The sequence below is a fragment of the Bufo bufo genome, chromosome 4 (assembly GCF_905171765.1).
Source record: "Bufo bufo chromosome 4, aBufBuf1.1, whole genome shotgun sequence".
NCBI classification, from domain to species: domain Eukaryota; kingdom Metazoa; phylum Chordata; class Amphibia; order Anura; family Bufonidae; genus Bufo; species Bufo bufo.
Window position 1 is genome coordinate 292,785,337 of NC_053392.1, and position 15,996 is coordinate 292,801,332.

The window sequence follows — 15,996 nt, forward strand, 5'->3', positions numbered from 1 at the left end:
CATTACTCTCTGCTCCCGGCGGCTGGAGGCGGAAGGGGCGGAGCTTGGATCGGGAGCACGGCGGTGACGTCAGACGCCGGACTGACTTCTTGTGGCGGCAGATTCAAACAGGCAGTGGCACCGATCTTCCTCCTGGCGCATACAGCACTAATGTCTGCTCCTGAAGCCCCGGACGCCTCTACATCCCAGATGGACTCTGAAACTCCCTCGGCTACTCCAACAGTGAGTTCCCCTGTGGGGAAAGACAAAATGATGTATCCTTTTTTGACTTACTTGCTGTTTTGTCTATTGATACCTGGCTGCTCCTCTCTTTTATAGGGAGTTAAAGAGCCCAGAACAAGGTCTAAAGTTCAAAGATGTGCAACTTGTAATAAGAAGCTTCCCGAGAATTATAAAAAGAAGCTCTGCCAGAGCTGCATAAAAGACCTTATAAAAGAGGAGCAGCCGTCAATTTTGTCCGAGGTCAAAACGCTTATTCAGAACGAAATTAAGTCCTCTTTGGCCTCCCTCAGATCAGCCCCGTCTACACCTCCCTGCTGCAAAAAAAACTAGATTATCCGCCCCATCCTCCTCTGTTTCGGAGATTATGAACGAGGGGGCCTCCACCTCTGGACAGAATGTGGACTTTGACGTTCTATCAGAGGGGGAGATAATGGAAGATAATAAAAAATATTTCTTTTCTTCTGAGGATATGGAGGAGCTATTGGGAGCTGTCAGAGCAACCATGGGGATTGAGGAGATGAAAAAACCAAGGTCCGTCTTAGACGAGATGTTCGGGGGACTCAGAGCAAAAAAGTTAAGTTTCCCAATGAATGAAAATTTAAAGGACATGATCTTAGACGAGTGGACTGACCCCGAGAGGAGACTAGGGGTATCTCGGGAATTCAGAAACCGGTTGTTGTTTGATCCAGCGGACGTCAAATTATTTAACGAGACCCCCAAAATTGACATCCAAGTGGCGAAAGTAGTTAAGAAGACTTCCCTCCCATTTGAGGACTCTTCACAACTACAGGACCCAATGGAAAGGAAAGCCGACTCTCTCCTAAAGAAATCCTGGGAGACAGCTATGTTTGGGGTCAAAACCAACATAGCCGCAACATCGGTCGCAAGATCTATGTGTTTTTGGCTTAACGAACTAGAAGAACATATCAAAAACAAGACTCCTAGGGAGGAAATATTGAGCTCTATCCCACTCCTCAAATCTGCCACGGCCTTCTTGGCGGATGCCTCGGCGGAATCGGTGAGGTTCGCCGCTAAGGATGCGGCCCTCACCAATTCCGCAAGGAGAGCTTTGTGGATGAAAGCCTGGGGAGGGGATAGAGCATCAAAAGCAAAACTATGCTCCATAGTGTTTTCTGGGGAATACGTTTTTGGACCCGTATTAGACTCTATCCTGGAAAAGGCTGCAGACAAAAAAAAGGGGTTCCCGGAAGAGACCAAAAAGAAGCCCTTTCGTTCCTCCAACTCCCAAACTAGACCCTATAGGGGCAAAGGAAAGGGGGGTAGGTGGAGTTACCAGAAGGGGGGAAAAGGCAGAGGTTTCCTTCTTAACCCCCAAAATAAAGATAAACAATGACGCCAGAGTAGGGGGAAGACTGCGGAATTTTCTGGCCCAGTGGGAGTCCATTACAAAAAATCCATGGGCCCTAAATATAATTCGGGATGGCTACCGGATAGAATTTTCCTCAGTCCCTCCAAAGAGGTTCAAAATAACCTCTCACAGCCCAAAAATAATAGAAAAAAATCTGGCAGGGTATCCTGCAACTTATAGACTCAGGCGTTGTGACAGAAGTCCCAAGTACAGAAAGAGGAAGGGGTTATTATTCCAGTCTATTTCTGGTACAAAAACCAGATGGTACCTTCCGCACTATTATAAATCTAAAAGGATTAAACAAAGCGGTCGCATACAGGAAATTCAGGATGGAATCTGTAACATCCATCATTCCCCTGATCAGAACAGGAGACTTCATGACGTCAATAGATTTAAAAGACGCGTACTATCACGTCCCCATAAACAGATCATCGCAAAAATTCCTCAGGTTTGCCCTAGTGGACAGCTCAGGAGTTGTAAGACACTTCCAGTTCACCGTGTTACCCTTTGGAATCTCATCTGCACCAAGGGTATTCACAAAACTAGTAGTAGAAATGATATCCCCTCTGAGAGCAGAAGGGATAAAATTTTTCCCATACTTGGACAACTTTCTGGTCCTGGGACCCTCGGAGCAGGAGACAACCAGCATTACCAGACACCTGATGCACAGGTTTTCAGACCTGGGGTGGGTAATAAACCTGAAAAAATCAAGTTTAGTCCCCTCAACCAAAATGAAATTTCTGGGGGTAATACTGGACTCGGTCTCCCAGGTGACATCCCTCCCTCGGGAAAAAGTTACGTCGTTTATGGAAAAAACACAAAAATTCCGAAGTCAATCCCAGTGCTCCATTCGCAATGCCATGAGCCTCCTAGGCACAATGACCTCCTGCATAACAGCGGTGTCTTGGTCTCAGGCCCACACCAGGATTCTCCAATCTTGGATCCTGAGAATTTGGGAAAAGAGACAGTGCTCTCTAGAGAAAAAAAATCCCCATCCCGAGTCAGGTAAAATCAGATTTAAAATGGTGGATGAAAGAGGAAAACCTGCAAAAGGGTGTACCCTGGGTAAAAGATCCGGAGATTCAAATAAACACGGATGCAAGTGGTACAGGATGGGGAGCAAAAATAGGCTCGATAAATTACCAGGGCACTTGGTCGGACGCCATGAGAAAATGTTCCTCAAATCACAGAGAATTGAGGGCAATCTGGGAGGTGCTGAAGGTGTCACAGGACAGGGTCTCTGGAAAACACCTAAAAATCCTCTCTGACAACGTAACAGCCGTAGCATACCTGAAACATCAGGGGGGCACACGATCATCAGGCTTAAAGGAATTGGCAGAAAAAATATTCTCCTGGGCGGAAAAGAACGTTCTATCCATCTAAAGGGTACAGAAAACATACAGGCCTATTTTCTCAGCAGAGTAACCATAGATCCGGGGGAATGGGCCCTAAACTCAATCGTATTCGAGCAGATTACCAGGAGGTGGGGGACCCCCAAGATAGACCTGTTTGCATCAAAAAAGAACGCAAAGGTCCATCTCTTTTGCTCCCTAAACCCAAGAGACAACCCTTGGGCGACAGACGCATTTTCAGTCAGGTGGTCTTGGGATCTAGCCTATGCCTTCCTCCCTTGGCCATTAATACCCAGGGTGCTGCAGAAAATAAGATCGGACCCAGTAACAGTAATACTGGTTGTCCCGTACTGGACAAAAAGGAATTGGTTCCCAGTGTTAAAAGAACTAGCTCTGGAAGAACCCTGGATAATCCCCCCACGGGAGGACATTATCTCTCAGGGTCCAATTCTTCACCAGAATCCAGGTCTTTTCAGACTATCGGTCTGGATCCTGAACGCGAAATCCTAAAAAGCAGAGGGATATCAGAGAAAGTCATAAACACCCTTAAGTCCAGCAGGAAAGAAGTTACTTATGCAATATATCTTAAGATATGGAAAAAATATTGTAGTTGGCTTGGCCAGACTCCTCCCGTAAACTCTTCTCCCAATATTAAAAAAGTGCTAGACTTCCTCCAACGAGGGTTAGATCTGGGCCTTAGACCAAGTACTCTCAAAGTACAGATCTCTGCTTTGGGGGCTTGTTATGATACGGACCTGGCCAGTCACAGGTGGATAAGGAGGTTCATAAAAGCTGCCTCAAGATTGAGACCTTCCCTAACCCCTAGGACGCCTCAATGGGATCTAAACTTGGTCCTAAAAAACCTTACGAATTCGCCTTTTTCTCCTACGCAGGATATATCTCTCAAACACCTATCTTTAAAAGCAGCCTTCCTAGTGGCAATCACTTCAGCCAGACGTCTGGGTGAAATCCAAGCGCTGTCCTGCAGGGAACCATACCTCACGATCTTCCCGGACAGAATAGTTTTACGTTTAGATCCAGGTTTTCTCCCAAAAGTGGTGTCGGACTTTCACAGAGACCAAGAGATCATCCTTCCATCTTTTCCCAAGGACGACCCATCACAAGATCAGTTCCAGCTCCTGGACGTCCGGGATACTATCATACAATACCTGGACTTAACAAAAGAATTTAGGAAAGATGATAACCTTTTCGTTCAGTATGGGGGTCCAAACAGGGGGAAAAAGGCATCCAAAGCCACGATCGGAAGATGGATCAGATCTACTATTATTTGCTGCTACCAGAAGTCGGGTCTAGATAGCCCCACGAATATAAAAGCTCACTCTACAAGAGCTATGGCGTCTTCATGGGCAGAAAGAGGAGGTGTCTCCCTTGACAGGATTTGTAAAGCAGCCACCTGGTCGAATATAAGTACTTTTATCAAACATTACCGGATTAATGTGTCAGCTTCTGCGGATTTAACCTTCGGTCAGAAGGTTCTACAAGCAGTTACCCACCCTGTTTAATAATCTGGTAGTTCTCATAGTAGAGCCGTCATGGTGGACGAAATGGAAAGACCGTAATTAGACTTACCGGTAATTCTGTTTCCTTGAGTCCACCATGACGGCCCAGATTTCCCCCCCTGAGATTTAAGGAGGGGTTGAGTATGAATTAATACTCAAAAAAAAAAAAAAATTTATATATTCATATACTTGCCTAGGTTAAGGCTACACCCACTTGGTAATTTGGAAAGCACTGAGGGTGAGTGTGGCTGGTGGCCTTTTAAACTCTGTGTGTTCCTGCCCCTACAGAGGTCAAGGGTCAATCTCATAGTAGAGCCGTCATGGTGGACTCAAGGAAACAGAATTACCGGTAAGTCTAATTACGGTCTTTCAAGCATCACCCTCCTTTTAACATGTCAAGTCTGCCATTTTAACCCAATCAGCCTGACATTTTAACCCAATCAGCCTGACATAATGATCTCCAGCCTTGTGCTCATCAACATTCTCACCTGAGTGAACAAGACGATTACTGAAATGATCTCAGCAGGTCCTTTAATGACAGCTATGAAATGCAGTGGAAAGGTTTTTGTGGGATGAAGTTCATTTTCATGGCAAAGAAGGACTATGCAATTCATCTGATCACTCTTCATAACATTCTGGAGTATATGCAAATTGCTATTATAAAAATATGTAATTCTCAAAACTTTTGGCCACGACTGTACAACATGTGCAACAGAAATAAACTGAAGAAATTGGTTTATACAATGTGGTCAAAAGCCGCACATGTTTTTAATAGTTGCTATCTGTTCTGGGTGCAGCAAGAAACCTTGCCCTCCATTGGGTGTCCCACTCGTCTGATTGGTGGACTTTAAAAAAATTAATAAAAGTATTCCCCATTTAAAGGGGTTCTACAGTTTGTTTTAACTGATCTATCCTCAGGATAGATCATCAGCATCTGACCGGCAGGGGTCCGACACCCGCCGATCAGCTGTTTGAGAAGGCAGCAGCGCCGTTGCCTTCTCACTGTTTATCGCTTGCCCAGTGACGTCACACGACTTGTATCAACTGGTCTGGCCCTGGGCTAAGCTCCATTCAAGTGAACAGAGCTTAGCCACGCCCAGGCCAGTTGATACTAGTCGTGACGTCACTGAGCCTGCGGTAAACAGTGAGAAGGCCGTGGCGCTGCTGGAGCGCCGCTGCCTTCTCAAACAGCTGATCGGCGGGGGTCCCGGGTGTCGGACCCCCGCTGGTCAGATGCTGATGATCTATCCAGAGGATGATAATCGGTTTAAACAAAACTGCAGAACCCCTTTAAGTTGTAATTGCAACATATAGAAGGCTTATGTCAGTATTTTATGAATATTGAGGGAAGTGTGATAAAAAAAATAAGTATAACTATAGCACAAGAGGAGTAGTTGCCCATAGCAATAAATCGGATTCCACCTTTTAATTAAAATTTTTAAGAGAAAATGAAAGTAGCAATCTAATTCATTGCTGGGGACATCTCCTCCACTTTTTATTTGCACCAGTTTTAGCATGAGAATAACCAGACTGTAAAAGTCACTATGTGGTTTTGGTGTTTGTTACGTGTTAACTGTGATGCTTACTTGTCATTTTTTATGTTTAATGCACTTTTTAGCATACTGGACCCAGATGAGGCACGGGACCAGTTCCAGCTTGTAAGATTGAACTGCAAAAAGTTTGCTTTTGTGCATGCTGCTTTTGCCCAGTTTGAGTGGTCTGAAGGTAATTTGTTAATATGCTTTTCTTATTCTGTTGTTCTGCTCTGTATGCACATGCAAATTTTTGTTTTCATGAAGAATCTTTATGATGGGTTAGACTCTGAGAAGGTACGTATCGCTCCCTGTCCCTGGCGCCTACCTTTTTGTCTGTCAGCAGTTTTATATTGACAGAACTACTTACACATTTCCTTTTAAACGGTTTTTCATGGGAGTTCAGTATGGATGGCTATCCTCAGTATAGGTCATCAACATCTGATTGTGGGGGTCCGACTCAACGCCTTCGTGATCAGCTGTTTGAAGAGGCCAGTGTACTCCCGCGAGCTCTGCAGCCTCGTCACAGCATGCTAAGCACAGCAATGTAAATTGTATAGCGGCTGCGTTTGATATTGCAGCTCAGGCCTTTCCACTTGAATGGGATTCAGTTGCAAATAGGCCATGTGACTCATAAAGGTGATGTCATTGTCCAAGGAAGATAGACGAGCGCCACAGCCTCTTCAAACGGCTAATAGGCAGGGGTGCCAGGAGTTGGACCCCTACTGATCATATATTGATGCCCTGTCCTGAGGATAGACCATCAATCTGTGACTCATGGAAAATGTCTTTAAATGTCTAACGGGAGAACACCCATTTTAGGCGACGGAACAGCGCATGTTTGATATAAAATGTTTTCCCAAAGTTGAAAAATATGCAGTAAACCTGTTTGAACAGTTTCACTATATAATAAGTGAGGTATATATATTCCTATACAGCTGTACACACAGAAAAAAAAGATCACGTGGTCCATCACTTCTGCCACTGACTTCCGCTGTAAAAATAAATTAAACTGAATTGTTATATACAATACACATACACCCACAGGTCCAGAAATATTTGGACAGTGGCAAAAGTTTTGACATTTTAGCTGTTTACTGAAACCTATTCAAGGTACTGGTATATAATCAATATGGGCTTAAAGTGCAGACTCTCAGCTTTAATTTGAGGGTATTCCTATTTGGCAGAAGGGTTTAGGAATTACAACTCTTTAATATGTAGCTGCCTCTATTTCAAGGGACCAAAGGTAATTGGACAGTTGTCTCAAAAGCTATTTAATGGACTATTCCCTCGTTAATCCATCATCAGTTAAGCAGGTAAAAGGTCTGGAGTTAATTCCAGCTGTGGCATTTGCATTTGGAAGCTGTTGCTGTGAACCCATAAAATGTGGTCAAAGGAGCTCTCAATGGAAGTGGCAAAGGCCATCATTAGGCTGAAAAAAAGAAATTCATCAGAGAGACAGTGGAAATGTTAGGAGTAGGGTTGTTTCTGGTATCGAATTTTCGATACCCAATCGATACTTTTGCCTGGTATCAACCTCGATACCAGGATTTGCCTTTTTTCGATTCTAGGCTTCGCTATTGCACAGTCTAGTATCAGAGAACAAGGAGCGCGCTGCTCTGTGTGCTCCGTGTTCTCCTCAGCAGCACAGGGGAGAAGGAAGCAGTCTCCCTCCCCCCTGCGCCTCTGCTGCCGCCAATGTTTTTTTTTGGCCATTCATTCCATGGTGCTATATATATTATACACCTATTAGTATATAGTATAATTATAAATTTAGAAACCACAGAGGCTTTTTTGACCATAATACAAAACCAGGATTTAGGTTGAATACATAGAAAGGTACAAGGTGCAGTGCTGAGCTGTCAGACATTTAGGAAATCGTTTGAGACAGAATCCTAGTATCATCCATTCTTCATGTCCAAGATATTGGCTGGTACGCAGTTCAGCTGCTTCTTATGTAGACAGTTGACCAAGTGCCTGTGATCCCGACATAGTCTCTGGCCAGGAGCAGTGTAAATTTAAGCACCGACTAGTCTTGCTAGGCTATCGAACCTGTCAGACGTGACTGAATCTGCAATGCGAATAGATTACCTTCTTCCACCTCTTTATCAGATGATGATTGAAGACTGCCGTGTAGTATTTTGAGGCTTCAAGGGGTTGGTTAGTCCAAAGACTAAGCTCTAGTCCTAGGCAGGTTAACTTCCATAGATATTAGGTCCATATAAAATCCTGCCAAAACATAGTGATCAGGGTATAAAATGCACACAGGGTGACAGGGCCACATGTCTCAGACCTCCTGTTTGTCACTTTCCTGTATTTATTGTTGAAGGAAAGGAACTCATGAGCGTAATATAGTTAATAAAATACAAGTAAATAAATTAAAAATGTTAGACTTTCCATCCTGACCACTCCATCTTCCAATGTTAGTTTCTCCTTTCGTGTTCTGTTTTAATTTGTTTCCCTCTAAAGTGTACTGGTCATTGGTGGTCTGGGTGCTGTGACCCTCACCAATCTTTAGAAAGCCTATGCCCCTTTGACACCCTCCGACTCCAGTGATAATAAAAAACTAATTGCCACTGATTGGACTCAGCGTACCCGTAGGCACCTCTGCCCCTTCTTTCTAGCGTTCGATGAGGATTTCATTGCCTGAACCTGATATAATTTTCTGGCATGTCTCTATCTGTCGAGTAGAAATCTCCAGCCTACACATTGGAAGTGGCAACCTTTTAGGGACAACTATAGACCTAACGTTATGGCTGTCATTTTGCCAGGAAACTTTAAAAAGAGCAAGCAGATTCTCCAGAAAGGAAAGGATTGCCGAGCTGTCCCTGCTGATATGATCGAGTTGGCCATGAAGAACTTGCAGTTGAAGAAACCACAGCTGATCTCTGAGGAAGATAAAGAAAACCTGTCCTGTAAGTAACTGCAATGTGAATGTGGTGGTAAATCTTTAGTATGCCTTCGATGTTGTCATTTAGATCAATTGTTTTTTGTTTTTTTTGCAGCGTCTTTGAGCCACCCAAATGAAGAAAATGTGCAGAGCTCTATGCTGGGAAGACCCCAGAGGATACGCAGTGACAGCTCCGATGAGCTCTCTACCAACTTGATCTGTTCAATTGGGTATCGCACTTTATGATTTTGCTTTTAAGTTTGATTGAAGTATATTTGTACCAGGCCTTAACCTAGGCTTCTTTTTTAGACAAAAGTTGAGCTCACCTGAAGAATGTGATGAAATTCCAAGGAAGCCTCTGACAAATGTGCCAAACAAGGTAACGTAGCATGCATTCACGGCCACTTACAATCTATGTGATTATACACTAAACATGATTAATTTTTATGCCCGCTAGACATGTCAGTTTGGGAGAGTCCCCGTACAGTCCTTAACTTCTCCAGAAGCTGATGACAGGAATATTTACACCTTTTCCAGCAAAAGGTACTAGTGTATATTTTTTTTTTTTGTTTCTTGTGGTTCTCTGAATTCTTAAAGGGAATCTGTCAGCAGTTTTGGGCCTCTTGCACACGACCGTATGCCCTCCGAGATATATGGTCATATAGATCATAAGATCATATGATGCGGGCGGCCCGACGTGCACAGCATCATTGTAATCTATGATGCTGTGTGCGCACACTGGTCTGATCTATACCAATGTACTACTGTACAGCGGCGGCAGCAGGAAGCGCGCGGCGTCATAGCAACCAATGACGCCATGCGCTTCTGCACTCAGAAGAAATCCAGGCCGGTATCACACGGTCCATGTTTCACGGAGGTGTGCATGAGGCTTAACTCTTTTTCTGCTTCTTCTTTTAAGACAACCACTAAGTGCAATGCGTGTGCCATTTCTACCTTCGTTGTCAAAACCGAAGTACAGTGGCGATGGCGATCATCTTTCCGGGAATAAGGTCAGCTACTCAATGTTTCCTTTTTTTTTTTTTTTTTGTTAATTATAAAAAGCTACAGCCAAAATATCCATGTGTACCCAATATATCTTGTACTTATTTGTCACAAATATCATAGAGGGACAGAAGTGCAAAAATCCATAGCAGAGTAATTAAACTGCTTTATTACACTACACGGCTACTGCATTGTCGACGGCAAACAGGTTAACTGAAGAGAATACAGTGCTCGTATGAGTGCTGCGGTCTCTTCAAACATCTAGTTGGCGGGGGAGTCGGACCCCCACCAAACATATTTTTGACCTATCGATGAGGATAGGTCCTTTAATATGGGAAAACCGGACAAACCCTTTAACTCAATACCCCATGCTGGTATAGAACATGCTTAAAATCTTCGCTGAAAGCTCAGTTTTGTATTAGTGTTTTTTTCAGAGGATACGTATGTATCAGACTTGAAGGGGTTGTGTGAGTTAATTAAAATCTTGGGCAGCTCCATCTTTTGTTATTTTAGTGCATTTACATAGGATGTTTTATTTAACTCGAGCAACTGCTTTAAATTCGTTTTACCATCTTATAAAGTGATGGTATCTTGCTAGGATATGACATGTAGGACCCCCAATGATCCCAAGAAGGTACCAACATCACCACCTTCACTATTTTTCCTTGCACAGCAGGACCTCAAAGGGCTGCAGCAGTGCTTCCTTCAAGTGAATGGGTTCATGTACAGTTCTCATTTACAGCTGGGGGCACACTGCTAAACCAGTACTTTTTTTTCATTCTTTTTCAGAATCACTGAGCTAGGACATCCCAGGCTGGATATTAGCTGACATATTAGTGTCATGTTTTCTTTGAATGTAATTATGTTCAAACGTTTGTCTTTTTCTTAGTTGTCCACCAGTAGTAGCCCCAATATAAGCCCCACAAGTGCACAGCAGTTTACAGAAGACAGTGTAGAGATGAAGACTCAATCTTCCGTAATTATCAGAAGAGCCAGTTCAAGCACCCGTGCCCGAAGTGATGAGGGTAATAATTATTTTTTATTATATCTTATTATATGATACCTGTGTTTAAAGTTTTAATTTATGTTTCTGGAGGGAATTTATCACACTCTGCACTGTGCATTTCTGTGACTTTTTGCACTATTTTAGTTTTGAAAAGTGGATGGGAAATTGGGCATAGATAGTAGGGATCGACCGATTATCGGTTTTACCGATATTATCGGCCGATATTCAGGATTTTGAACGTTATCGGTATCGGCATCTATTTTGCCGATATACCGATAATGTATGGGGAACACAGAACACGCTGCTCTCAGCGCTCTGTGTTCCCTCTGCAGCACAGGGGAGAAGGAAGCAGTGTCTCCCCCTGTGCTGCCGCTGCCGCCATTGAGAGGAGAGAAGATAAGAGGAGAGAAGATAAGAGGAGGGGAGGGGCTGTGGCCACCGCTCCACCAATGAAGATAAGCCTTTCATTAATTCATATACAGGAGGCGGGAGCTGGCTGCAGAATCACATAGCCGGCTCCCGACCTCTATGAGCGGTAGCTGCGGTCCGTGGCACCTGAGGGGTTAACTACCGCGGACCGCAGCTACCGCTCATAGAGGTCGGGAGCCGGCTATGTGATTCTGCAGCCAGCTCCCGCCTCCTGTATATGAATGATTGAGAGACTTATCTTCATTGGTGGAGCGGTGCACCCCCTCCAAGCCCCCCAGTATTAATCATTGGTGGCGCAGTGCGCCCCCCACCCCCATCGTAAAAACATTGGTGGCGCAGTGCGCCCCCCCAAGCCCCCCAGTATTAATCATTGGTGGCGCAGTGCGCCCCCCACCCCCATCCCAATCGTAAAAACATTGGTGGCACAGTGCGCCCCCCCCCCCCAGTATTAATCATTGGTGGCAGTGGCCACAGGGTCCCCTCTCCCCTGCTCCTCCGATCGGAGCCCCAGCAGTGTAATCCTGGGGCTCCGATCGGTTACCATGGCAGCCAGGACGCTACTGAAGCCCTGGCTGCCATGTTCAGCTCCATGCTGCTGTGTGCACAAAGCACAGAGCAGCAGGGACAGTGTGAGCTCCTATTCACCCTAATAGAGATCTATCAGGGTGAATGGGACAAGGGTTCTAGTCCCTAAGGGGGCTAAAAGTTAGTAAAAAAAAACACACAAAAATATTAAGTATAAATGAAAAAGATTTACAAAAAAAAAAATACACATTAACAATAAACATATTAATTTTCAGCAGATTTGTGTAGGAAATTTTTTTTTCTTCTCAAAAATGAAAATTCCCAGAATATCGGTATAAATTATCGGCTATCGGCCTGAAAGTTCACAAATTATCGGTATAATAGATAGCCATTCCCTACTTGTCTACTTTATTTGTAGTATGTTATATAGAGCTACTAGTTATCGGCACTGCTCTCTAATCCTAGTTTTGTTACGGAGCTGCTGTGCTAGGACAGTGCCCACCTAGTTTAACCACACCACTACCATTTACACACTTCTGCATTTGTCACTGGTGGGTTCCCATATGCTGAGCCCTTCCATTTTCTAGAACGCAGGGACTTTGTAGCTGTAAGGGCTGTGCCCTTTTGGATTCAATCTCTCTCTTTAGGCTTCACTTGGAGGAGACTCCAAGAGAGCCAATGGGGCATGGTGCCTAGCTGCTTTCTAATGATCAATGGGGTGTGACTGCCCAAAATGACATGTCAAAAGTTGTGGAAAATGGCATGGGGAAAGTATTGCAGAAAACAGAATTTGAGAATGTATAAATGGAGGCCTCACCATCCAGATTTTGTAAATAAAAAATAAATAAAATAAAAAAAGTATGTGAACCCTTTGGAATGATATGGATTTCTGCACAAATTGGTCATAAAATGTGATCTGATCTTCATCTAAGTCACAACAAAAGACAATCACAGTCTGTTTAAACTAATAAAACACAAAGAATTAAATGTTACCATGTTTTTATTGAACACAGCATGTAAACATTCACAGTGCAGGTGGAAAAAGTATGTGAACCCCTAGACTAATGACATCTCCAAGAGCTAATTGGAGTGAGGTGTCAGCCAACTGGAGTCCAATCAATGAGATGAGATTGGAGGTGTTGGTTACAGCTGCCCTGCCCTATAAAAAACACACACCAGTTCTGGGTTTGCTTTTCACAAGAAGCATTGCCTGATGTGAATGATGCCTCGCACAAAAGAGCTCTCAGAAGACCTACGATTAAGAATTGTTGACTTGCATAAAGCTGGAAAGGGTTATAAAAGTATCTCCAAAAGCCTTGCTGTTCATAAATGGAGAAAGTTCAGCACTGCTGCTACTCTCATTAGGCGTGGCCATCCTGTAAAGATGACTGCAAGAGCACAGCGCAGACTGCTCCATGAGGTGAAGAAGAATCCTAGAGTGTCAGCTAAAGACTTACAAAAGTTTCTGGCATATGCTAACATCCCTGTTAGCGAATCTACGATACGTAAAACACTAAACAAGAATGGATTTCATGGGAGGATACCACAGAGGAAGCCACTGCTGTCCAAAAAAACATTAAACGTGCAGCACAGTTTGCACAAGAGCACCTGGATGTTCCACAGCAGTACTGGCAAAATATTCTGTGGACAGATGAAACCAAAATTGAGTTGTTTGGAAGAAACACACAACACTATGTATGGAGAAAAAGAGGCACAGCACACCAACATCAAAACCTCATCCCAACTGTGGTGGTAGGGGCATCATGGTTTGGGGCTGCTTTGCTGTGTCAGGGCCTGGACGGAGTGCTATCATCGAAGGAAAAATTAATTCCCAAGTTTATCAAGACATTTTGAAGAGGAACTTAAGGCCATCTGTCCACCAGCTGAAGCTCAACAGAAGATGGGTGTTGCAACAGGACAACGACCCAAAGCATAGAAGTAAATAAACAACAGAATGGCTTTAACAGAAGAAAATACGCCTTCTGAAGTGGCCCAGTCAGAGTCCTGACCTCAACCCGATGGAGATGCTGTGGCATGACCTCAAGAAAGCGATTCACACCAGACATCCCAAGAATATTGCTGAACTGAAACAGTTCTGTAAAGAGGAATGGTCAAGAATTACAACGGTGCACGTCTGATCTGCAACTACAGGAAACGTTTGGTTGAAGTTATTGCTGCCAAAGGAGGTTCAACCAGTTATTAAATCCAAGGGTTCACATACTTTTTCTACCTGCACTGTGAATGTTTACATGGTGTGTTCAATAAAAACATGGTAACATTTAATTCTTTGTGTGTTATTAGTTTAAGCAGATTGTAATTGTCTATTGTTGTGACTTAGATGAAGATCAGATCACATTTTATGACCAATTTGAGCAGAAATCCATATCATGCCAAAGGGTTCACATACTTTTTCTTGCAACTGTATCTAGGTGTGCGCTGTCTAAGGTCACTTGCTAGTGTTATGGTCAAAGTTTTGCAGTGATTTTTATACAAAACCTAGAGTAGATCCTTCACCAAAATAAGTTAAAGTAAAAAGTATTTGCACAGGTTCTGTGTTTTGGTGCTGCTGCTGGTTTTGGATAAAAACATGGTATAAAACACACAAACATAGTACAAAAACATACAAATATCATAAATCAGTCCAATTGTTTTAGGAGGAAAGTACTGTTTCAGTTTAATATTGTGCTTGAATTGTTTTTTTTCCCCTTTTTTATATTTAGACGTGCATATGGACGATACAGACTCTACCACAGCTCCATATAACCCTCAGGAAATTAATAAGCAGTCTGAAGTTCATGCTGTAATTGATGGCAAAGATAACCTCAAGAAGGCTGATCCACCAAAACCCACTATTGTGGAAACCGAATGGAAATGGAAAGTTCCTGAGGTGCCAAGTGACATTTTCCAAGCGGAGGTGGTTATTCCTTTTACCTGTTTTTAGTTTAATTAAAATTTGATTTCTTTGTGGGCTTTGCCTAGATACGTAGGTTGTTTTGTTTCATATATTTGAGAGTGGATGGAAAGAATCATTGGTCATTTGACTAAGGGGTCATTATTGACTGTCTATATTAGAAAAATACTGTGCATATTAAATTGTCTTCATCTCAGTGTTTCTAACTCTGTGGGGGTCTCGGCACTTAGGCCACCACCAATCTAAAGCTTTGTCGCATATCAAAAGTTTTACTAAACTGTAGTTAATCTTAAGATGTTAGTGAATATATTCATAGTATAATAGTGAAGTGGGATTTGTTTGTATCTGTATGGTAACTGTATGAAAACTAATCTGTCACATTTAGGGAAAGAGGATGAGTATTGAGCCAAGCGCTTATCCTGTGCTCAAACGAGTATCTCCACCAGGGCCATCTCTGAAGTATGATCCTGCCTTAGTTTGTGGGACTCCTGCCAAACCACAGGAAGATTATATGAACTGGTAACTGTATACACATGCATTTATTACTGTCTTTCTCATGTAATTGGTTTTAGTATAATATAACCATTCCTGTGTGAGACATTCCATATAATCAAAAGGGTTTTCCAAGACTTTACAACTGATGACGTGTTCTCAGGATAGGTCATCTGAATCTGATCGGCCGTCAGCTGTTTGAGAAGGCACCGGCGTCCCTATGATCTCCGCAGCCTTCACCTTGCTTACCAAGCACAGCGCTGTGCATTGTATAGCAGCATTTCTTGGTATTGCACCCAACCCCATTCACTTGAATGGGGCTGAGCTGCTCTTAGTCAACGTGACCAATGAACGTGTTGGTGGTCTAGGAGGGGCTGAGAGAAGGCCAAGGCGCTACTGTGAGTGCTGCTACCTTCTCGAACAGCTTATCGACGGGGGGTCCTGGGTATCAGACCCTCACCAATCGGATACTGATGACCTATCCTGTATTAAAGGGAACCTGTCACCTGGATTTTGGGTATAGAGCTGAGGACATGGGCTGCTAGATCGCCGCTAGCACGTCCGCAATACCCAGTCCCCATAGCTCTCTGTGTTTTTATTGTGTCAAAAAACGATTTGATAGATATGCAAATTAACTTCAGATGAGTCCAGCGTGAAGGAGCCCAGCACCGCCCTGCATCCTCCGAATCTCCTCCTTGCTCCCCGACGTCACAAAGCTAGAGTGCCGTAATCTCGCGATGCGCGAC

At 43.6% G+C, this 15,996-nt stretch overlaps 2 protein-coding genes across 2 annotated transcripts in view; both read left to right on the forward strand.

Moving 5' to 3' along the window:
• Positions 1-15,996, forward strand: part of TTK (TTK protein kinase) — a 66,368-nt gene that overhangs the window by 24,640 nt on the left and 25,732 nt on the right. Inside the window, 9 exon segments of the mRNA XM_040428687.1 lie at positions 6,082-6,188; positions 8,767-8,910; positions 9,001-9,115; positions 9,195-9,264; positions 9,343-9,428; positions 9,805-9,895; positions 10,777-10,912; positions 14,568-14,761; positions 15,144-15,277. Coding sequence (XP_040284621.1) covers positions 6,082-6,188; positions 8,767-8,910; positions 9,001-9,115; positions 9,195-9,264; positions 9,343-9,428; positions 9,805-9,895; positions 10,777-10,912; positions 14,568-14,761; positions 15,144-15,277 — 1,077 coding nt within the window.
• On the forward strand, positions 748-1,602 carry LOC120998145. Its single transcript, XM_040428688.1, has 2 exons — positions 748-771; positions 802-1,602. Exon 2 carries the CDS (start codon positions 809-811, stop codon positions 1,574-1,576), a length of 768 nt encoding a protein of 255 aa, XP_040284622.1. The 5' UTR covers positions 748-771; positions 802-808; the 3' UTR covers positions 1,577-1,602.